The 24,719-nt window shown below is 40.2% G+C and overlaps 2 protein-coding genes across 3 annotated transcripts in view; both read left to right on the top strand.

Annotated features, from left to right (window-relative positions):
• The window catches only part of LOC146459470 (tryptase-2-like), a 9,593-nt gene extending 1,947 nt beyond the window's left edge, over positions 1-7,646 (top strand). Inside the window, exons 2-5 of one of the 2 annotated variants that reach the window (XM_085089409.1) lie at positions 3,106-3,306; positions 3,994-4,197; positions 6,434-6,754; positions 7,514-7,646. In XM_085089409.1, the coding sequence (XP_084945535.1) occupies positions 3,106-3,306; positions 3,994-4,197; positions 6,434-6,519 (491 nt within the window). In that variant the 3' untranslated portion in view covers positions 6,520-6,754; positions 7,514-7,646. The other variant, XM_085089410.1, reaches the window with a different exon arrangement.
• LOC146459469 (uncharacterized) overlaps positions 1-24,719 on the top strand; it is a 283,723-nt gene that overhangs the window by 234,055 nt on the left and 24,949 nt on the right. The gene's annotated exons all lie outside the window — the stretch shown is intronic.

Below are 24,719 nucleotides of genomic sequence, written 5' to 3'. Positions count from 1 at the left end.
CTACGCTACAAGGAATGCTTTAGGTATAAACAATTAAACAATTAAATTACACACACACTCTGATTCCTTCCGATACGCGAAACAACGCAAAGGTGGGCGTGTGCAGTTTTTTTGGTGGTTTTGCGTGGTTGCCAATCGACAAGAAAGCGTCCAGTTTTTCTTCCAAGAACCTTCGTAATTTTTTCCCTCGAGTCGTGTTGTTGCCGAATGAAACTTGATACATGTGAACGATTTTGGTTGCCAACCACGTAACCTAAATCTTGCTGTTTTCAGCATTCTAAGTTCAAACGACAGCTTTTGTCGCGTTTTATAACATCGAGAAAAGGTTTTAACCTTGTTAAAGTTGCTATTTTGGCTTTATCCAAGTGAACGTAAATATAGAAGTAAACCAAGCGTTGCGATACAAATTTTCAATGTTTACATTTTTGCTGTGAAATCGATCTTATTGCTCAAAATGGACCCCGAATGAATTTTATTGCGGCTTCTGTCTGGGTGAATTTCATCCCTTAGTTGCGAGGACGTGTTTGTTTACACAAGATTACACCGAGTTGTCTCCTTTCATCAATAAAAATAGAAAAACACACAAAAAGCTTTACTAAATAAAAAATTTATTCAGATAGGTCTTTTTACAGGCCTAAGAAGCAAAAGCGTATAATTTTCGCCGGGAGGCGACTTGCAAGCGATTTGAAGTCAATTTTGAAGCGAATTTATCGGAGCACGTTTTTCAAAAATTTTGCAAGAACTGTTCGGAAAACGAAAAATCGGTCTATTAGAATAGTATTTCAGTACAAATTCACAATCAACCCTGTAATTATTTGTGTGTTGTATTACTAGAAACACTTGAACATTACTAAGGAACTCCGCAGATTAAAAGTTGATTTGAGATCCGCCCGATCATCGGGCTAATAAAACCACAAATCGAAGAAAAATTTCTTCGCCATTGATGCTTGATTTCCGCTGTTGAAACTTTCGAGTTTCCCTTAGAAGTTTTTCTTTCGATTCACCGTTTCCAAGAGGTGTGTTTCCCTTCCCAAAAAGCAAAATTCGCCAGCGGCATAGTGAAATTCCCCTACATTACGATCACTGCGCATCCCTCAAAGCAGGAGCTCCTGCTCAAAGTTAACAACTCACCAACCAAGTGAAAACCCCACCATTGCTATAACTCGTTCGTTGCGCATGCGCGAATTAACGAGTTAAAAAGCGCGCAAATGCATGTGTACAGCTGTTTCGACAGCGTACGCGACAATGCCGAAAGGTAGTCTGGAAAATACCCAATAAATTTCAATAAAAGCACAGAATCCATATTGCCTCCACTGTTGAGATGGCGGGCAATATGCATTTCAATAAAAGCTCAGAATCCATAATGCCTCGACCATAAAGCGAAGACTTGATCATGACATGGCAGGCAATATGGATTCAAAGTTTTTATTGAAATTTATTGGGTGTTTCCCAGACTACCTTTCGGCATTATCACGTACGCTTTTACGCTTTTTTGGACAACCTTTGTCGAAACAGCTGTATAAACATATTAGGAGCCCAGTGGCGAGCCCAGCAGGAAATTATCATCAGTCAAACAAATGTTATGAACGCCATAGAGCACACTCCAACCGTGATGATCCGAACAACATTTTTCATTCCAGTCACAATCGATACAACTACAGTCGAACCTCCCGTAAGCGACCACCCATAATGTCAAGGATATGTGGTCGCTTACGGGAGGTGGTCGCTTACCAGAGGTCAGACCACAGGGGGGTGGTCGGGTGATTTACATATGGTAATTGCGGATACCTAACCCTTTTGCCTGTGCTTATCGAAACCAAAAGTAAAAACTTTTCTTTAGACTGCCTGATTTAGGAGCAAACAGTAAACGGCATGTTTGCAATGTTACATTTCAAGCGTAACACATCAACAACTTTAGCGTTTGTTTGTTTGTTACGTTGACGTTCTTTACAACTGTCTTTATCGCCACAATTTTTCTCTTGGATAATACAAGGTTGAGAGAGTCATCACCGGCCGTGCATGTAAATGCATGCTATTTACAAGATAAGAAAGTTTCTTTTCTACAAGGGATTCAACCTGATTAAAGTTAATTTCAGTGTACACTTTAGTGCATGTATATGTTATCATTTGTTTGAATGTCGGGAGACACTTCCGGTAGCTCCGGCTGTGAGATTTTAATACGGCATCCGCTGTAATGATGTGGGCCAATATGTTACAGTCAATTTCCACCCGTGAGAGAAACAGCAGATCGTGTGTCAAAAGCAAGTGGTCGCCTACAGGAGGTTAAAAACAATTGAAAATTTTAAACAATCATCTCTAAAAGTGGTCGCTTACGGGAGGTGGTCGCTTACGAGAGGTGGTCGCCTACGAGAGGTTCCATCTATAGTGATTTGACTTGAAAACTTTTGGTATTTTGGAAAAGTGGTCGCTAATGAGAGGTGGTCGCAAAGGGAGGTTTGACTGTAGTACATGTGCAGGAAAACCAGCATATTCCACCGCAACATATCTTGGCACAGTTGAACCCAAAGGAAGAGTACATGTCGCAATGTGGCAACATGTACATTGTAGTTACCTGTATTTCAGCGTGTCAGCATTTCTGATAGGTGTCCTGTTCTCGTTACTACAATACCGCACCAGACTCGGGTGGCCAAAAAGTACAGGATGTTTTCATAGTTTGTTGAGAAACTGGTTATGAAACCGTGTATTACAGCAATGGTGCTGCAATTTTTGTTGAAGGGGGCGCGACCGTGTACAATCCTTTGTTTTAATTTTCACACTGCAGTTGAATATCTTAAGAGCAACGTTTCTATTGGTCAGTCACTCCAACACATTTCTAGATCTATTGCTGTATGTATCAAACACGTTTGTCAGGCTATAACTATATATGATGTTTTCTGAAACTCGTGTCAATAATGAGAAGTTCTCGCTAAAAAGAAGTGTAGCTGAAGCAACCATGAGTCAAGGTTTGCCAATCTGATGTTTGCAACTGATTGCCCAAGTGAAACTTACAACTACAAAACTAGAAATCTTTTAGGCGGTTTGTAGACCATCGTTCTTTACTCGGTCACTCGTAACAACCGTAACAATTGTTTTTGTATTTAACAGCGTGTGGCTGGAAACCGGCTGCGGGCCGAATTGTAGGAGGCGAGGAAGCACCCTGGAATTCGTGGCCCTGGCAAGCACTTCTTCGCCTTGATGGCGGTCTCCTGCTATGTGGCGCCTCTCTTCTATCCCCAACTTGGGTTTTAACCGCCGCACATTGCATCGACGAAATCAGTGACCCTAATCGGTATTCAGTGGTTCTGGGTAAGTTTCAGTTCAATTCAATTCAAGTCATTTTGTGTGAAGAAAAAATAATAGAACTGCTTCAAGAGCTGAATGTTTAGACGATGAACATAAATGAACCCGGATGGACAGGGATCGCATAGTTGGCGCCCACTCATTCCTCAAATACTTTCAGGCTCCACGAACTCCGTCTGAGCCCTCGGGCGTGATGCATACGGGTCTCAGTCAAGTCTCAATGTTATAGAAAAATGCATTCTTTGAGTCATAAGTCGATTCCAAATTTTACCTCCTCTCCATTTCCCTCTCCTGCCAAAAAAAAAAAAAAGGAAATGCTGGTCTTTATCTGGTTATTGAATAGCCCCATAGGACATTGGGATTGATATAGCAACCAGTAATCTCCTACGCAACCGTTCTTAGTGTCGTCACGCAACGCTCCTCTGCACAAACGGTTTTGCTGCGGAGGAGACTAAGCAACCGGCAACTTTAAACAATGCCCCGCGAGGTGAAGGTGAAAGAACCATTGAAGTAGGAGGGGGGAGGAGGTAATTGAAACTTAGCATTCCCAGGGGGTTCAGCTATTAACCTTATTTTGTTTCCCTATTCATCCAACTTTCTCATTTATTTGATGAAGTGGCTCCTGTCCTCCATTTATCACCTAAGTTAATTTACTCTTCTCAACTTTAATGTATATTACCAATGTAAATATAGGTGCTCATTACATTATTGATGACGGCGAACAATTTCAAGTATCACGCGTCATCCCCCATCCACAATTCAGCAGGATAACTGCTCGTAACGATGTTGGACTTGTGGAACTATCGCGTCCAGCAACCCTTGGCCGTAAAATCGGAACTATCTGCCTGCCAGCCCAAGACTCACGCGTCAGTGAAGACGCCATATGCTATGTTACAGGTAACAACTGAAAATGATTTTTCAAGAGCTACTGTCAGTCTACCATGGCCCGCTGGGCCAGATCCTATTTGACTTGGAAGCATGGTGCAGATATTCTCTTGACTTACTTTCATTCCCTTTTCAGGCCTTCTCTATTCTTTCATGCCTCAAAAAATTGATCAGGTTTCTTACCAGGAGTGTCCAAACTCAACATACGAAATTGTTGCCTGGGATTTCCTCAGGGCAGACCGAGTACCTCTTTTTTTCTTCCTTGTAGTCACAAATTGTAATAAATAAATTAATTAAACTTGGATTAAACTCCGTTCTCTCCTAGAAGGGATATTTTTGTCCTCTATTTTTGTCATTGTCTTGAACAAGAACGGTCCAGTCAGAATCCATAATCTGCGAGTATGTCAGGAGGGAGGGGACAGAGTCTTTCTACCAGTGTGACGTCACATAGCCATGAACTGGGGACTGGAAAGAAGACTCTCTCAGCGGCCATATTGTTTACATGTTTTAGACTCGTTTTCAGAACGACAATTAACCATTTCGAGGCGGTAAATCGAAAGGATAACTTCTAAGAAGTACTCGACAGTTTAAATGATGGAATTGGACAGTTTACGGTGAGGAAACTAGGTTTTGACTGAAAGATCGTATTTCACAATGCGGAGAGGAATGGTCAAGCTTAAGCTTAAATCATTACTGGCGCTATAGACTTTGTCGACCTGACGCCTAAACGTTACTGGAAATCCATAAAAAATTAAAGGTTTGATTGTCAATTTTTGTGGTTTCAGCTTTTACATTGTCATCGAGTACGGTAGTGTAAGTAAGTAAGAAAGTAAGTAAGTAAGTCCATTTTCCGTAAAGGTTCGGAATGCCGAAGGTTGCTGGCGATCTTCCATCGATAAATGCAATGTCTTTTAGTGACAGGCGCTACCCTTTCCTCTTGAGCCTGGGAAGGACGTCTGCGAAGTTGACGTCGATATTTGTTCGATGCACTGGTTCGTGGTATGCCGATTTTATGTCGTAGTTCTCGACTCGGGAGGGGAGGGGGTACTTCCTTATAAGAGGCTAATGGGGATGTGCCGCTGGGTGGGGTCGCATTTTCACGACTGGATTGACTAGACTGGGCTTGCATTTTCAATAAAGTTACTAGAATGGGGTCACAAATTTTCGGATTTTTGGGTAAGAAAACTCTGTTATTAAGTAGGGATTCAAAATAGTCTCGTTTAAAAAGTTCACAAGATTGTTGGTTATTAAAAGTAACAATCACCTGACTATAGGTGACGATACTTTTGTAAATATTTACGGTTAGCAAACGTACAGAATGCTCGTACTGTAAGTGAAAAAGAAAGTGTTCTTCACTCAATTTAAGGATGACCTATTTAAAGGATTGATAAAGTAGATGCATAAATAGAAAGTGACAGTTGAGATCGAGAAAATTACATTATCAAATAACTATGAATGGCATTTCTAAAAGAGGTTACAGATATTCCCTCTTTCTCCAGATTACTAGGCAATGCTTCCCAGAGTCTGGTCGCAGACACGCCAAAGGTTCTTCCTCCCTCAGTTTCACGATTAAATCAAGTGTAGACGAGGCTTAAGGCACTATAGCGTCCACTGCGTGTGTGTTAATCTGCATTACATTTAAGTAGGTCATACATGTAGGCAGGACAGCTTCCTTGTAAGCGCTTCAGGACTAATTTACACTTGTTAAGCTAAATTTCGTCATAAAACGGGAACCAATACCAATTTCTTCAAGAGACTTACGCTATTTGATCTAGTTTCAGCTACTGAAATTACTCGAGCAGCGCGTTTTTGCACCTTGAGGACTCGTTAATATAACTTATCTGCTGAGCAGTTTGACCAAATAGTTATAATGTAGTATGCGCTGTTCAATAGGGATCTCAGTCCTTATCTTTCTGATCACTGCTTTCCTCTGGGATACCTTCTTACATAGTTCTTCCACATTTCAGCGTCAAAACATGAATTTTGTCCCTTGGGTTTCGACACGACGTTCAGCAATAATAAACCCTTGAGAGTAATTACTGAGCCAAACTGTTGATTGAACAATGGAAGAACATCCCTATCAAAGTTCATAAACATTGTCTCAAAACCATAACTCTCCAACAGCTATCTCACAAATCATGAGGACTTACTCCTTCGTTGTCTTTAGTTCGTCTAGATTTCTTATCATCTCAAAATTATCTCCACACGCTGATGCATCCACCATGCTGTTTTCGATTTCTGTTACCAGGATGGGGACGCATCGATCCAAACGACTTGTACTTAGTCTCCTATTACCTCAAACAAGCCCTAGTCCCAGTGGTCAGCTATAACTAGTGCCGGAATATAAACGGAGCAGGAGTGGATGAAAGCTCCATGGTCTGTGTCGGAGGAGTGGGAAGCAGTGTCTGTAATGGTGACAGCGGTGGCCCCTTGTCGTGCTTGGAAGGTGGCAAGTGGGTCGTCCGTGGAGCGACCTCGTGGGGAACATCCTTAGCATGTCCCGGAAACACGTACTCTGTATTAGCTCGAGTGAGCTCTTACGTGGACTGGATCAATGGCTACGTTCATAGTAAGTGACCAGTGAACCAAGAAAACTACGCGGGGATGGACAGGAAAGAAAAAAACACACACCTTTATACCCATCAAATATGAGTAAAGAGTTCAATTTACTTTATATTCCAAACACTGTTTTTATAGCCTTCCGATTTCTGAAATTGTTTACCTTTCATAGAGGGAAGGGGGAAAGCAGAGATGGTGCAGCGGTGAGAGCACTCACCTCTTTGTGGTTGGTTTTCTTCCTTTCCCCGAGACGTTCTTCTTCTCTAGGTTCTCTGGTAATCCCCGTTGCTCTGGAACCAACATTTAATTACAAGTTCTAATTTGATCCGGAATCTGAAGGTCACCAATTCATTTATTATTTATTTATTTATTTATTTATTTATTTATTTCATTTAATATGTGTTAGTTGTAAAGTGCTGTGATCAAAATTTTAACTTTCCTTTTGTCTTCTGCATTGAAAGTATAGGAAGAAAGTACTACCTATGCCAAGTTTAAAACTGTAATTCTAACGGAAAGTTCGATTATTACAAGCGTCATTTCCACATTCATTTTGCCACCATCTGATTACTCAATTCAAAAATGTTCGCGAACCACACGGAGATTTGGGACGAGTACTGAGAATGTGACGCTATCTTATCTGTTTACTTCAAAGAGAATCATCTCCATTGTCTTCAAAACTACCACTCACGTTAGAACTGAAATCAGAGCCATATTCGGTCGAATTGGGGAAAGAACTTGAGCATTTTAAACGCCTTTTTTTTTCCGGGAGGTTCTTAGATGAGCTTCTCTGACGTCTACAGCCAGGGTCCGTTACTTGAAGAAGTGGGTTGATGAAAAAATTAGCTGATACTGACATAGAAAATATATACGAGGCAATAAAATAAGGGATAAAACGTATAGAATTTTTTTGCTTCTTCTGTGTGTACACTTATGTAAGTTCTTGTCCTAAATATAAGATTAACTTTGTATTAATGTCGTGGGAATTTTGACTTTTGGAATGTTCGTCGGTCCCAAGGTTTAAATCCTTTCAAAATCAGAGGCACAAATTGAATCATTTGAAATGATGAGGGCCTAGGTTTTAAAACTGTCAACGAAGTAATTTCATGCTCTCTCGGCCACTTCTTCGCGTTGTCAAGTTTCAGGGGAAACTTTGTCTGCTCCCAATCTTCTCCTCTTCAAAGTTTAACACAAGACCTCCGAATGCCTTGAAAACATTAAAAACATTTTAGCCCACTTCCATCAGACAAGAAGAACATTGCAAAGAACAACAGGTAGCATAAGTGAATGACCAGTTGCGCTTCTTGCCTGAGAGAGTGGGGCAAGCTTGGAAATGAGGGTCCACCGATTTTGCTCAAAATTGGCAACATAGATACTGTGAGGCCTTGTGCCACTTACCAAAGTTCAGTTTCAATGACCTTTATTTGGGCTGAGTTCCAGATAACAGCCTTGTGAGGGTCCCCCAATGCTGATTTTTAGTTCAATTTTGATCACTTTTCGTTACTTCGCTAACAAAACTAGAATATTATTCAGTCAAATCAAGATTCGTTTTTTGTCAGCTTAACTCTTGAACGTTCTTTAGCTAAACTCAGTATAGGACACAGGAATATTTCTGTTAAACAAGTCAGTAATCTAAAGTTGTGGCTCTTATCGGGATATAACGACAAACCGGAAATAGCCCAACTTTACTGAAGTCCAATTGTCTTTGTTGCTCACTTTTGAAGTAACAGAATTCCAACATAGTCGTAAAGTGTAGCTCAAATTATATGACAATCAAGAGGAAAATACTAAGGTTAAGCCTTTCTCATTTTACAGCTATGCTAAGAAGATACTGATAAAACCACTTCCGGTCACATTCCGCTTTCCGTACTACTAAAAGGATGCTCAATACAAATGTGCCAGTAAATAGACAATAACCCAGAATTATCTAAGTTTATTGCAGATTAATTAGTTTTCAAGGCCATCAACTAAAATTTGCATTCAAACTTAAAGAAGCAAGGTCTGTTTTAAGCAAACGTAACCGTATTGAGTGCGGCACGAAACCATAAATTCTACTATTCTGGACACTTAAAACTTACATTGAGTTTCGATAGCTGTCACACTCTTATAAGCATCCTTTGTCCCTCAATGAAAATCAATTTGAAACAAATCTGAAGTTTGGATTGTATTTTAAAAGCAATAGTTACTTATCTAGCTGTTGCTCCAAACGGCCATCTATTCCGATCCGCATTATATGGGAAAAACTTTTTTGCCCCCCTAGTTGGTGTCTAAAGATAAACCGCTAAAAGCAAAGGAATTGGGCAAAATTTGTATAATGACTATTGTTTTTGTTTCAAATGATTCAGCTGTGAGATTTGTCCCTGTGTGGCCCGCCATGGTGTGAAAATTCGTTCATTCGTCCTTTGTTATTTACTTTCTCATCGATTTCCAACAAGGCATCGTTGCCATATTGCGACTTTTCTTTGGATCCAGTTTTATAAAAAAAAAAAAAAAACCAAAGCATTTTCTATAACTGTACAGCAGAACGTATACAAATTTCTTTCCATTTTTGTTATTCTTAATCCTTTTGTCGCTCAAAACGTAGCCTTTCTTTGTTGTTGGTGGCCTTGAAAATTAATAAAACTGCAATAGACTTAGACAATGCTGGGTCATTGTCTATTTATTGGCACATTTGTGTTGAGCATCCTTTTAGTGGTACGCAAAGAGGAATGTGACCGGAAGTGGCTTTATCGGTATCTTCTACGTATAGTTGTAAAGTGAAAAAGGCTTAACCTTAGTTTTTTCCTCTTGAGTGTCATACAGTTAGGGCTACAGTTTACGACTATAATTTGTAACTATATAAACTAAATTCGATTTTGAGACAAAACGCAGGAACGCGTCAAATGTTATGAGCATCGCAGTAACAACTCAAAAGGAAACTGGATTCTTTCAGGAAGGCCTGTATAGCTGGCGAATTAAAGTTATAGTCCGAAAAATAAATAACATTTTTGGAACTTTTCAATAAAATTAAAATTCAGACCGCCAGTATATACATCTGTTCCGCCAGCGATACAGGCTCGGGTCAGCTGGAGCAACATGGATCACTGTGGCTCGCCAGCGTCACTGAATTATTACAACTAATGACCAAAGAAGAAAGAACATGAAGATTTTTTAAGCCTCAAAATTTATTTGTTTTATCTAGTCGGTAAAACCATCATCTGCGATCAGGCTTTTTTCAGTTTTCCGCTGCGAAAAAAGAACGTCTGATCTATTTTAAAATATTAGGTTTTAATCATATCCTTTCTACACAGCGGGCAGCTGAAAATTTTGTCCTCAAGGAATACTTTTCATGGAGTTGTTGACATTCTCATCTGGTAACTTTCGCACCGAAGGTGTTTTGAGCTTCTGCGCGGTCTCCTTTGTCTTCTCACAGACCTGTCAACGAAACTGCGTGGTACTGAAATTTAATCTAGTTAATCCTGGGACAAAAATTTGGTGGTTGCGGCTCGTCGTGAGGGGAGGGCACTGCTGGGAATGTCTGATCCATAATACTCACTTATAGGAAATAGGTTAGTTCGCCCACATAAAATTGAAGAAGTTCAAAGAATCATGAAGTAGTCGATTTATTCTTTATGTTTCACCAGTAGATTTCTTGTTATATCTTCTAAATTTCCTTAAGGAAGAAAGAGAGAAACCATGGAGTGAAGTATTCTACTTTATAGGGTACTTAAGTACCAATCTCGTTCCCAGAGACTCTGAGAACGAGGGTGCTTAGGTACGCGTCAAAACAGCACGAAAACGAAAAGTAAAGCTCCCCAAATACCACGTGAGCGACTTGCTAACATAACTTGCTCCCGGCATGCACTGTGCACGACCATGCATGACAGAATCTGAGGCTCTCTGTAAAATGTCTACTGAATCATTTTTACACACAATTCACTTCTTCCAGTCTACAGTTTTAAGCCATTTTGTTGGTAAAACCTGTAAAACCCATCATTATCTTCACAACCACCGTACTGTCTGTGAAGTACACGTCGTTATGGCGAACATGAAGTAATTAGATGCGCAAAGTTGTGTGGGATTCCTGATTAATAAAGCATGGCGGATTCACTTGCATGTTATTTGCATGTAATAATCCTATTAAATCGGTTTCAATACGACGTTGGAATACAACAATTGGCGACGAGGATCAAGTGTTGTCTTAAAACCGATTGACTTATATGGCTGCATCAGTAAAAATAGATGACCAGCTGTCAAATATAAAATGTTCGACCTCCTTGGCGATCCTTCAAATGTTGGAAGGCGGTGGCGAAGATGGATGAAAAGTATTTGCTTGTATGAGGATAGTAAGGGCCTAATAATTCAAACAGATAAGGCGGACAACAAAGCACAACGAAGAGCCTTACTCCTTCATTCGGCTGGGGAAGATGTTTCGGAAATCCTGGAAACCGTTAATGACACTGGTGGAGCAGAAAAATACGAGAAAAACGAAAAAGCCTTGAACGACTATGTCATTCCCAAGATAAATTCAGCATACCAGAATCATGTCTGTCGTAGCACGGAACAGCAAGATGGCGAAACCGTGGCTCAATTCGTGACAAGATTAAAACAAGTAGTAAAAGATTGTGAATATGAATTTATGGCGATCAATCCGATAATCAGATAAGAGATCAAGTCCTTCAGCGGTGTAAGTCACACGAATTGTGACGCAAATTGTTGGAGAAAGGTAAAAATTTATTCTTGGCGCTTTTACTTATAACAGCAGCAACTCACGAAGCAGTTCAATGCCAGGTGGAAAGTATGGAGGGTGGTAAGCACGTTGTGAATTCGATACACGACTCACGTCGAGAGGCCAAGCAACAAAAAGGGAAGGAATCATCCAAGGGATCAAAACTAGCATGTTACAGATGTGGAACTGTAGGACATTTCGGGCGCGATTCTAAAAGCCCTGTTCGAAGAAAGACTTGCAAGAAATGAGGAAGAGCTGACCACTTCGCGCAGCAATGTAAAACGAAATCATCAAAACCTGCCAAACCCAGACACAGTGGGAAGTCGAATGACGGAAAGAGGAAAGTCAGGTATGTGCAAGACGTAGGTGAGGGAGACAAGGAAGATGAGTATGCATTCATTGTGAAATCAGTGTCACAACCCGAAAAAGTAAAATTGTCTATTGGTGGCGTTCTAGTTTAAATACATACATACATACATACATACATACATACATACATACATACATACATACATACATACATACATACATACATACATACATACATACATACATACATACATACATACATACATACATACATATCCTTTATTTAAACACGATGGGGTTTAAAACTCAGAACTTGTGGGGTCGTGTGAAAATAACTGATTACAGTATAAAACTATATTAAAATGGTGATAACATTACATACAGAACACAAAACAATTGACTACAGCAATTAAGACATAAAATGTAAAATATTCAGTAGCATTTGAAATCTTGGCAGCGACTGGTGATAGATTCAGGAAGGCGCACTAATGTTATTGACCAAAAACTTGTCAAAGCTTAAGCAAGAAAAATTGAGTCTGTGTCCAAGAAGAGTAATAAGAAGCTTCGTCCTCATGGTGCTAAACATCCACTAGAAGTCCTTGGAACCTTCTCAGCACTAACAAAAGTAAGTGAAACTGAAGTCAAAACTGAATTTGTTGTCGTTGATGGCGAAGGAGAAGCACTGTTAGGCAGAGAAAGCGCTGTACAATTGGGCGTGTTACAACTTGGTGTCCCGTCCAGTCTATTCAGTGAAGTCTGCATTAAGAAATCTTGCGTGACTACAAAGAAATCTTTGAAGGTGAAGGAAAATTGAGAGACTACCAAGTAAAACGGCATGTGGCTCCAGAAGTACTTGCTGTAGTACAGCCAGTCAGGCGCACCCCATTTAGTCTCCGAGAGAAAATCAAGAAGAAGATTGACAAGCTTGTTGCCATGGACATAACAGAACCTGTAGAAGGCCCGACTCCCTGGGTTGGTCCAGTTGTGGTAGTGCCAAAACAAATTAAAATGATAAAATACGTCTGTGTGTAGACATGAGAAGGGCAAAAGAAGCCACCATCAGGGAAAGTTACCCAGTACCCACAGTAGATAAAGTACTCCAAAGCACAGTGTTCAGTAAACTTGACCTGAAGTAGGTTTATCATCAGTTGGAACTTCTCTTTGATTCCCGGAGCATCACAACATTCACGACCCACTGTGGACTGTATCGATACAAAGGCCTTATGGTTGGAATTAATTCAGCCCCGGAAGTGTATCAACATGTCATTCAGCAAGCATTGCAAGGTTGTGAAGGCGTGGCTAACATCTCTGACGACATTATACTTCATGGCAGAAACAGTGAAGAAAATGACAAGAGATTGTAACAACTACTAGAGAAATTGAAAGAGAAGAATGCTGAGAAATGCAAATTTCACATGACCCAGATGGTGTTCGTGAGACTCGTGTTAACCGTTAAAAGCATCGGCCTCAAGCCATCGTGACGCAAGAGAGCCACAGAATTTCTCAAAAGTCAGAAGTTTCTTGGGAGTAGCAAATTAAAATGCTCGATTTATCCCAGATTTTGCTACATTCGCTGAACCATTACGCAGATTAACTAAGAAAAGTGTACGCTTTGAATTTGGAGATGATCAGAGGCTGCCAAGTGCCGAAAATTCTTGGATATTTCGACAACGATGCCAAGACTCTAATCGTAGCAAGTCCAGTACGTCTAGGCGCAGTCCTCATCATGAAGAGCAACAAGGAGTGAAGGGAATCATCAGTTACGCAAGTAAGAGCCTAAGCGACGTGGAAAAACGTTATTCACAGACAGAGAGAGAAGCCTTAGCAATTGTTTGAGTAGATAGGAATTAGGGATTCAACGCCATGTGATGGTGGTGGAGGTGACGTCACAATAGGCTAGGGATTAACGTCATCAAAACCGATGACATCATAATCTAAAAATAGAAAAGTGGTGGTGGGGTGACGTCACAATAGGCTAGGGATTATTGTCATCAAAACTAATGACATAATCTAAAAATAGATTAAAATGATGTAATAGTATTATTTTTAGTTATTTGGATGATAATATAGAGAGAAAGAAAAAAAATACGATAATAAAAAAAACGATGAATTAAAAAATTCTTAAAAAGTCTTTTTTTAAAAAAAACGCTACGTTTTCCCGTGTTTCTGATATGCTTCAATAAATGATTGTAGATTTTTTTGCTCCACCGAAGGTGAAAGCCCTTTGGCCTTTCGGAAGCCTACACTTGGGCAGTATGAAGTCATTATTTTGCCTGGCGTTCCTTTGGTGAATTTTTGAAGGGTGTTGAAGTCATTCTCGAAGATAACCGGGAGTTAGGTTGTTCATTCATTTGTATACAGTAGTCTATTTTCATTTTCCGTAAGCGTATGAAAAAGCGATTACTGCCAAGCACATTATTCACGAATTGTGAGTTTCAGTAATAATCATACATTTTCAGTGATTCTATTTTGGATGAATTTGATCGAGATTGTGATTTTGTAGGTTATAAAAGGTGAAATCATACATCAGACATCGGACGCGTGTTTCGATTCACGCACCGTTACTTAAGCTATTATGTTAATTAAGTTGAGCTTTGTCGAGGATTAAACAGTAAAAACAGTCTTTTGTTGTCTTTGTTTATGAATAAGAATATTACGGTTGATCGATTCCTGCCTGCTTAAATTAATTTGCATGTTATGTTTGGCGCGCACTGAAAAAAGTAAACACACTCAGAATTTACTGAAAATTCTTTATTTAAATCGTTCAACAATTCAAGTACAAAGCAAAGTTCTTATTACAGCGTTAATCATCTTTATCCTCTTCATCGCTAGGGGGATAGAATGTCATTTTTGATGTCCTTTCATCCTTGTGTGTGATCGCTCCACAATCATAACATCGACGGAGAGATTCCTTCGCGTGCTTTCGTTCAAGAGGAATCTTGTGATCACATATAGGGCACACTTTACAGTTATCTTCCCAAAAGCACTTAGGACATTTCATGACTACGGTGTCATATCCATGTGAACTGTTGCAGTGTCGGCACGGATCATGAACTTTTGCCTGAGCTATTGTTGAATTTTCAACTGAGTCGCTACTATTCTCGGCCTCTTCTTCCCAATCACTTTCCAGGCCGCTGTTATGAGACCCTTCAGGTTGGCTATTTTCAGAACTGGTTTCCTCCTCTTCACTACTGTCCGACAAGTTTTCATCATTAGCCTCATTACCTGATTCTTCCTCTTTATCCTGGTATCCTCTTTCTTCTTCTAACAAATCGCTTAGAAGTTTTTTATTTTTGATCAGTCGCTTATTCACTCCGAGCACTGCCAGTCCATCTAGGAATGTATTGAGCGCACGGGGGTTTGGCGACATCTTCGTTATGAGGGAGTAACACATACTCGACCAGCTCTGAGATGTTTGTTACTGGTATTGCGCGCTGGTTTCGGAGTAACAGTCCACTAGGTCTCCAACACAAGATATTTTTAGAAGCGGCCATACTATGCAATAGTTCAGAAGCGTGCTTTCTGGAAATGGCGTTGGAAAGGTTGTTCAAGACATCTTTTATCCGGGGATCTTCATCGTCACTTTCCTCATCAGAGGTTGAGTAATCCTCCATTTCACTTTCCTTCTCTTTATCCCAGTCCACTTTTCTCTTCATATCGACCAGCACTCGTTAAAAGAGAGACACAAATGACCAAATTTCAGAATCCACGGTCTCTTTTATAACATAAGATACCCCAAGCTACTAATTGCAGGGGTCAGTAATTCTTGTATGAACCCACTGCCCTCTTGCACAAGAATGCGTTTCTTTGTGTTGTAAGGAACATTTTGCTGAGCAAGATTTAGTAGAGCATCCTTATGCGAACGCAATATGGCCCTAACTTCTTCAGACACTGGTATGTTTCCTGTAAGTACATTATAAATAACTTGCAATAACGCATGCAACTGTTGTGGAGTAGCTGTTCTCAAGAGAAACTAACGCTGCTTGGAAGGGCAATTACAAAGGAGCTGAAGGAAACCTCGATTGTTCTTTACAACGCGAGACATGATCATGGAATGAGTTTAAGACAGTAAGTTCCCTCTTTTATTGTGTAGGGTTTGGGTGAAGCAATAGACTTGAGGAGAAGGAAAACACTAGAAATAAGGATGAGGAGGAGGTTGAGGAGGAGGGAAAACAATAGAAATGAGGAGGAGGAGGAGGAGGAGGAGGAGGAGGTGGAGAAGGAAGAGGGAAAACAATAGAAATGAGGAGGAGAAGGAGGAGGAGGAGGAGGAGGAGTTGGAGGAGAGGGTAGCGAGACAATAGGGGCTAATTCTATTTAAATGTGACACATTCGACGTTTTTTCAGTGCACGTTAAGTCTTCACTGAGTTGACATGAGTTGGTCCTGTCCTGTTTGTAAAAACAATTTTTCCAGGAAAGATAACATGCAAAGACACATGAGCCGGAAACACAGTGAATCGCCGAGTTTCACTCCCTTCAGAGCTATGCCATTTTCTGTAGAAAAGTGTCAGCGGTTTCAATTTGTACATCCATTTACTTGTATGGTTGCTGGCATGACCGGATCAGGAAAGACCGTCTGGGTAAAATCTTTGTTGCAACAGGCTCAAAGAGCAATCAACCTACCACCAGAGAGGATTGTTTGGTGTTATTCGCAATGGCAGCCCGCTTATCTAGAATTGATGGCAACAATGCCAAACATAGAATTTATCAGAGGTATTCCTTCCAATCTAGAGCATGACTCCTATTTTGACATCCGCCAACGCAACTTAATGGTGATCGATGATCAGATGGCTGATGCCGGTGAAGACAAGCGAATCGTCAACCTGTTTACAAGAGGATCCCATCATCGCAACCTAAGCATAATTTACATTGTGCAGAACTTATTTCATCAAGGAAAAGGCAGTCGAAGTATCAGCTTAAACAGTCACTACTTAGTCCTTTTCAAGAACCCCCGGGATAAACTTCAAGTGCTGACCCTGGCTAAGCAAATGTATCCCAGGCACACCGATTTCTTTATTAATCACTATGAGCAGGCCGTACAGAGGCACTTTGGTTATCTCCTAGTTGATCTTAAAACCACCACTCAAGACAACTGTAGATTGCGAACGAACGTTCTACCTGGCGAAGAACGATTTGATAACGTAGCGGTACCGGACAATATCTCGCAGGAACTACTACAGTGCCTCAAACAACAGAACGTAATGACTCCCCCAGTAGTTCCAGTAATGAAGAAATTACAAGATTCAATGGATGGTCTTCTCACACGATCAGACCTTGGAGATGACGAAAGAGCAAAGCATTAGATGCAGCTGCAAAACAAGTATTTGACGTTTAAACAACAGTTGAATTCCAGACTCAAAGAATGAAATCCACCCTACTCTGAAGAACAGAGACAAATTTCTAGCAATCTTATGCCAGATCAAGAACCAGTGACTGTACAGGCGGCCGCTGTCCAAACGCCCACGGTTATACAGGCGACCGCTGCCCAAGAACCAACCGCAACACAAGCGACGCCCGCGGAAGCGTCACTTCCCTCGTCCATCTTAACACCCCCTCCCACAGTACCCTCACCTACGCAGAAAAGAAAAAAACCACCTCGAATTCGGTTTAAAAACTACCTGGATGACGATAATCGTCCCTCAAGAAGATCCCGGCGAACTCACAGAAATCATCCAAATAAGGCTTCTCAAGAGGATGAATTTTAATTAAATTGTGGCGCAATCACACACATGGATGAAAGGACATCACAAATGACATTCTATCCCCCTAGCGATGAAGAGGATAAAGATGATTAACGCTGTAATAAGAACTTTGCTTTGTACTTGAATTGTTGAACGATTTAAATAAAGAATTTTCAGTAAATTCTGAGTGTGTTTACTTTTTTCAGTGCGCGCCAAACATAACATGCAAATTAATTTAAGCAGGCAGGAATCGATCAACCGTAATATTCTTATTCATAAACAAAGACAACAAAAGACTGTTTTTACTGTTTAATCCTCGACAAAGCTCAACTTAATTAACATAATAGCTTAAGTAACGGTGCGTGAATCGAAACACGCGTCCGATGTCTGATGTATGATTTCACCTTTTATAACCTACAAAATCACAATCTCGATCAAATTCATCCAAAATAGAATCACTGAAAATGTATGATTATTACTGAAACTCACAATTCGTGAATAATGTGCTTGGCAGTAATCGCTTTTTCATACGCTTACGGAAAATGAAAATAGACTACTGTAAACAAATGAATGAACAACCTAACTCCCGGTTATCTTCGAGAATGACTTCAACACCCTTCAAAAATTCACCAAAGGAACGCCAGGCAAAATAATGACTTCATACTGCCCAAGTGTAGGCTTCCGAAAGGCCAAAGGGCTTTCACCTTCGGTGGAGCAAAAAAATCTACAATCATTTATTGAAGCATATCAGAAACACGGGAAAACGTAGCGTTTTTTTAATTCATCGTTTTTTTTATTATCGTATTTTTTTCTTTCTCTCTATATTATCATCCAAATAACTAAAAATAATACTATTACATCATTTTAATCTATTTTTAGATTATGTCATTAGTTTTGATGACAATAATCCCTAGCCTATTGTGACGTCACCCCACCACCACTTTTCTATTTTTTAGATTATGATGTCATCAGTTTTGATGACGATAATCCCTAGCCTATTGTGACGTCACCCCACCACCACTTTTCTATTTTTAGATTATGATGTCATCGGTTTTGATGACGTTAACCCCTAGCCTATTGTGACGTCACCTCCACCACCACCACATGGCGTTGAATCCTTAATTCCTATCTACTTGTTTGGGTTGTGAGCGCTCCCATATGTGCCTGTACGGAACAGAGTTTGAACTGTACACAAACCACAAGCCGCTAGAAACGATTTACGCTAGCAGATCAAAGCCATGTGCACGAATTGAACGGTGGATCCTGCGATGCAACCATACAAGTAAAGTATATGCCAGAAGCGCAAGGAATGCCTATCCGTTATCCCGTTTGTCTCAAGCCGAGGGACCTGCAAAACCATCAGCAGCACACAAAATTTCAGATGACTTTACCAAATTTGTAGCAGTAACTGCTACTCCTAAAGCTATGAAACACGTGAGATTGAGGAAACCTCCGAAGAAGATTAAGAGTTTGTCGAGTTACGAGTGTGTATAAACAATGGAAATTGGAAAGGAGACAAGCTCAAGCACTTCTGTAAGCGGCGAGCTGTGTGTTATTGGGAAGCCGATCCTAAATCACCTTAAATTGTGATGTCAAGGGAGTTGAGACCTCAAATACTTGTTCTTGCCCATGAAGGTACACTGGCCAGGAATTGTCAGTATGAAGCAAAGATTGCGGTCAAAAGTAAAGTGGCCTGGAATTGACAGACAAGCTAAAAGATTTTGCAAGGCCTGTCATGGCTGTCAGCTTGTAAGCAGTCTATATAACCCAGAACCGATCAAATCAACCCCTCTACTAAGAGGCCCATGGCAAGACCTGGCAATTGACCTGTTAGTTCCACTATTGTCAGGAGACTCAGTGTTAGTCCTGGTAGATTACTTCAGCAGATTCTGTAAGGTTGAAATAATGTGGTCCACAACATCCGAGAAGGTTATTGAATGTTTGGAGGAGACTTTCACGACCCATTGTTTGCCACTGTCAGTGATCAGTGATAACGGGCCACAGTTCCGTTCCGATGTGTTTGAGCGATACGTAGAAGATTGCGGCTAGAACACAGGAAGGCCACTCTTTTATGGCCCCAAGCCAATGAAGAGGTGGACAGACAGAACAGATCTCTTTTGAAGAGGATGAGAATAGCACAAGCTGAAAGAAAAGAATGGAAGAAGGAATTGCGCAAATATCTGGTGGCATATAGGTCGAGCCGTCATACTACCACGGGTGTGAGCCCGGCTGAACTGTTGTTTGGAAAAAAGATGCGAATAAAATCGCCAGAATTGAGGGAGGAAGTGATAGCAACTGGGATGCGAGACAGAGACAGTGGAACGAAAACAAAAGTAAAGACGTGTACAGACAACAAGAGGAATACTAAACCCTTAGACGTCAGTCCAGGTGACAAACTGCTGGTGAAACAAGAACGGCAGAACAAGTTGTCTACACCATGTGCACCTGAACCCCATGAAGTTGTTACCAAAACAGGAAATAGCGTTATTATTGAGTCGACTGAAGCGGAACACCATCCATGTAAAGATGTACGAAGAATTACCATTGGAGAAGGACGAGAAGAACCCACTACCTGTTGACATTGCCCCCACAGAACCTGAGCAGAACAACGAATGGCCAAAAGCCCTATATTGTTAAGACCAACTCGGGTTAGGAAGTTGCCAGAAAAGCCGGTTTAAAGACTTTGTTATGACAAGACTGTTTTTACTGTTTAAAAGTTGACTGCGTAGACTAAAGGTGAGTGCAACAACCGGAAAGGGTCGCTCAATTTATATTCAAGAGTAATAGGAAGAATAATCGTAATCTAGATCTGCTTTTCTGAAGAGTAGAGAGACGGCAAAGTAGTGCGACAAATCCACGTTGTTTCAAGGAACAAAAATCTCGTCACTGGTTCCACATGTACAGGGTTGCTTTTACCGAAACGGTCTTCGTTCTATTTTATGTCAAGCTTTTTGGAGCGTCTGTATCCCTTTCTTTAAAAGGCAAAAAATGAATTCCAGCAGCTCTGAAACTAGTGCTTTATAGAAAGGGTTTACGTCGCGTAGCCTCATATCATTGTCTCGCAAAAAGTCGAATTTATTATGACGCGCTCCACTAAGTTAATTTCTGGTCACGATATGCCCACCACTAGCAAACATGGTAAGTTCTCTTTCATCCACGTGGGTTTGGATAATTTTCCTAATTTCAGTCTCGCGACGTTTTCTTGATTTTAATGCAGACCTTATCCACTTGTTTTTCGCTGGCGAATGCAGCAGGCTTCTAAAAACACAAAATTGTTTCAGCCGCCTTCTTCATTATCTTAGAGCTACAGTTGAATCAAACACTTCAAGAGTATTCTCAGTATACCAGGCCATTTCCTAACTGATACGTCTCGCGTGCCTAAATTATGACACATATAACAGTATGGGGGACTTACGTTTTCCATCAAAACGCGCACGAGGTTCATGTTTTTCTCACTGACACTTGCGACTCATCAATGACACAATGTGACAAACAACGTGATAAGAAGAGTATAACAAAGTTCACAAAGGAAAAAGCACTGAGTGAAATGGAGCTTATTGATACTGCGAATTCTGCTGTCATTTTGGACCATTCTACAAAATGACCACTAATGGTAAGCAAGGCATGTTCTCGAGACCAACCGTTACGTCTTGTAGTAGAAGTTTAACGTTTCGTAGTCATGCTGTCTTTCAAAATGTGGAAGGAACCCGGTGAGGGTAATCGGGAGCAATGAGTTTGAGGAATGGCAGGTGGCATGACGCGCGGAATGGCATAATTATGCGAAATACGATTTATGCGGGATTAACCGAAGAGCGCGTCATGTTTTCGCGCCAATTTTATAAGAGCAGCCGTCTTTTGGATGCTGAGGACTCTACTGAGCCGAGATAAATAGCCAACAAATCGAGGATTAGATCGTACGCTCGCTGTTTAGGAAGAAGTGAGGGAGAAGAAATCGATGAAAAGTGGTTATAGTTTTCGAATTCAAGGAACTATGAGTAAATCCGTGGTGATTTAAATTTTATGTTCACCTTTCTCCTTGCGACTTCGATTGACAAAATGAACGTGGCAGCGTGTAGTCTTATCAGGACAAAAGATAAACAAAAGGGCAAATAATAAACATTTACAGTATTTTATCTTCTTTTATAAAATAGCCAGGGTCAAGCAAGCGCTGTGATTGGTCAAACTGAGTTCTGTATAACTCCACAAAGCACGAAGCATACGTATGGTGCGTGCATTATAATTGTACATATGCACGGAGCACACGTCAGATTTTTTGCCTGTGAAAAATCTGAGAAATTCAGAGACAGAATGCGCTGTCACTCCAGCGATTCGCAAAGAACAGTCTCTTGTACTGATGTTTCCAGACTTTTAATTAACTTGAACGTGTCTCTCAACACCTTAAAACTTAACCTTGACTTGTAGTTAACTTCTTGAACTTGCTTACGACAAGACGAAAAACTAAAACAGTTTGACTTTTTACTTGATTGCGCGCGCTGTCGCGTGCCCTGTCGTGATCGGCAGGAGCGCGCGCTATTAAATTACGCGTTATCTCGCGTAAGGAGAAACTTGATGTTGATTCATTAAAATTCGCACTTGTCTGAGGAGTTACGATTGTTTATATTTTATAAAAGAAATAAAAAAACTTGTTCCTCGTGCATTGTTGAGTTATATAAGCACTTGGGAATTTTTAAGAACACTCGAGAAGTGCAGAGAGGCACTCGCCTACGGCTCGTGCCTCTCTGCACTTCTCTCGTGTTCTTAAAAATTTCCGCGTGCTTATATAACTCAACAATGCACTCGGCGCGTTTTTTATTTCTTTATTAAACCCTCGGTAAAGGATCAATTCTCATACCCTGTATGCTCGATGATTCATTTATCATGAGCGGGAAAATTGCCGCTAACTAATATTGAAATGGTCTTCAGGAAAAACAATTTGACCAAAATGTACTTTGTGATGAGAATAATTCCACCTTTTACACAACCTGTCGATAATTAGACACCATACTCGTCATTTGATCTTTTTGTCCTTGGGCTTTTTCGCTTTTAAATCTGAAGTTAGTCTTGGAGATCTAGCACTGAAGAGACCTTAAAGACCGATATGTTTAGTTCGAGAACACATAACTAACTGACATATCACGTATTATATAAAAGAGAGATTCTCGCAGTTATCTACGCAACCAGACTGTTCCGAAAAAACCTGAAAAAATGCAGGCTTGTATTTATCACCATATTGAATAGCTAGCCAGCTCAACAAATCAACAGTATACAGTGACTTGCGTACGTAGTTCAATCGACGAAAATGAAACGTGAGAAAAATTAGAACATATTTTTCCAATGAGTTAATTACAAATTGTTTATTCGTTACATTGTGTAACCATTAAGTGTTCACAAAGTCCAAATGACGTAGTTTATATTTAAAATTTCTCATACAATGGCCTTGGAAATGTAAGTTATTCCTTCAGTCTGCTGTTACTTTTTATCCCGACTAATACTCGCTGCCACTTTCTCAGTTGTCAACTAGATGTTTATTTTATTAAAAGTTCCTTGCATGCAAAAACTGTAAACAGTATTAATCGATTTCTTCCCCCTCACTTCTTCCGAACCAGCGATCAGACATGTTCTATCCCAGGCCTTTATTTTCTAATCCTCGATCTGTTGTTTAGTTGTCAATTATTCGGCTAGTGTCCGCAACATCGTAAAAAAACTCAGCTAGTTTTACAGCTGCATGCTCTTATAAAATTGGCGCTAAAACAGGACGCGCTCTTCAGTTAATTTATTTCTTAAAGTCACGCCGCATAACTCATATTTTGCAAAATTATGCCATTCCACACGTCATGCCATATGCTATTCCGCAAACTCGTTCCCCCTTTTTCACTCACCGGAAGGTACCAACAAGCGCTCCAGTTAGTTTAGTATTACCACCTGTTCATCAGTGGAAAAGAGGATGTTACGGTTTCGACGTCCTAGTGTGTTAGGGGAACTAAATAAAAGCTGTAAATCGAAAGGACACTTTTGGTCACGTGACATTTGAGTCTTTTGGAGCAGTAATGCTGGACACGTTTAGTGTGATTTCAAAGAAGGCTCGGGCAGTTGTTTTGCGCGGGCGAACACAGGCTCGACTAAGGACAAAATTGCTTTGGCAAGATTACGTCATAGTTATCTGCAAATTTTTTACGAAAGTCTTGTTAAAACGTGTCCTCAAGGATGCGTTTTAAAAAGGTTTGTGCTAATAATTAAAAGCAACCAAGCATAGTCATTGGTGTCGTCGAGATGTCAACTCTTTTAACGAATCGGTGGTGATAGCTTTTGTATCGGTCAAAATGTAGTGCGTAGGTGGCTCTCACTAGGTCCTTGTTTCCCATTATCAGAGAAAAGACCGGACTTGTTATAAAATTTACTCCATATTGTGAGCATAGTTTGACATGATGGAGTAATTTGCAGTATTTAACAGCAAGTCACAGGAAACAAAGAAACAACATTATTTTAAAGGCTTGTTTATTCTCTTCAAAGTGAATTGTCAACAAATTGCTGGCTGGTTTCAAGAAGTTAAATTCGTAGCAAAAAGTGATATCCGTGCATGAGACACACAACATTACTAGGAAACAATATCTTTCGTGTCAATTTTATAAATCTTTAATTGTCATGTTCACACCTCTACCATCAAAGAAACTCGTGGCTTTACTGACAAGTAATACGTTGGGACCGCTTAACATGCTTAACACACCAAAAATGATTTGACGAGAAATTTTAGATTAAGGAGATGTCAGGGTGAGATGTTGAGGAAAAATAATTTTCTAATCTTTGCTAAGGAGACATTTACATTTGCGCAGAGTACATCCAACCAGTTTAAAATGGGGAAAATTTATCATAGAATTTCACTAGCTAGAGTCACGAGAAAGATGCACATTTTTCGAAATATCACTGGTATCTTAGAAATATATCTGCATTGCCAAACGTGCGATCTCTTATCATACCTTGCATCTAAGCAACGTTCTGATAAAAACCAATGATGTCTGGGATGTATTTATGAGAAAGAACGAGACCTTGAATTAATCTGGAAACCGTATTGCATAAACGAATTTTCCTTTTACTGAATTCAACGAAACGGTAAGAATTCAAAAAACTATTTCAGTGTTGAAAACGACAGCTGAGAAAACATGCTCGAGGGGAAGAGCCCTTGTTTACGGGCCGGGAAACAGGCATTTAATACTGAGCATCGTAATTTCGCTAACATTTCATTTAACTGATACTTTGAAAGAAAAATTCTACAGAACTGAAA

This window comes from Pavona decussata, unplaced genomic scaffold (assembly GCF_977016875.1).
Source record: "Pavona decussata unplaced genomic scaffold, jaPavDecu1.1 SCAFFOLD_219, whole genome shotgun sequence".
Classification (NCBI taxonomy): Eukaryota; Metazoa; Cnidaria; class Anthozoa; order Scleractinia; family Agariciidae; genus Pavona; species Pavona decussata.
Note: the sequence above shows the minus strand (reverse complement) of the source record. Positions and strands in the feature narration are given on the sequence as shown.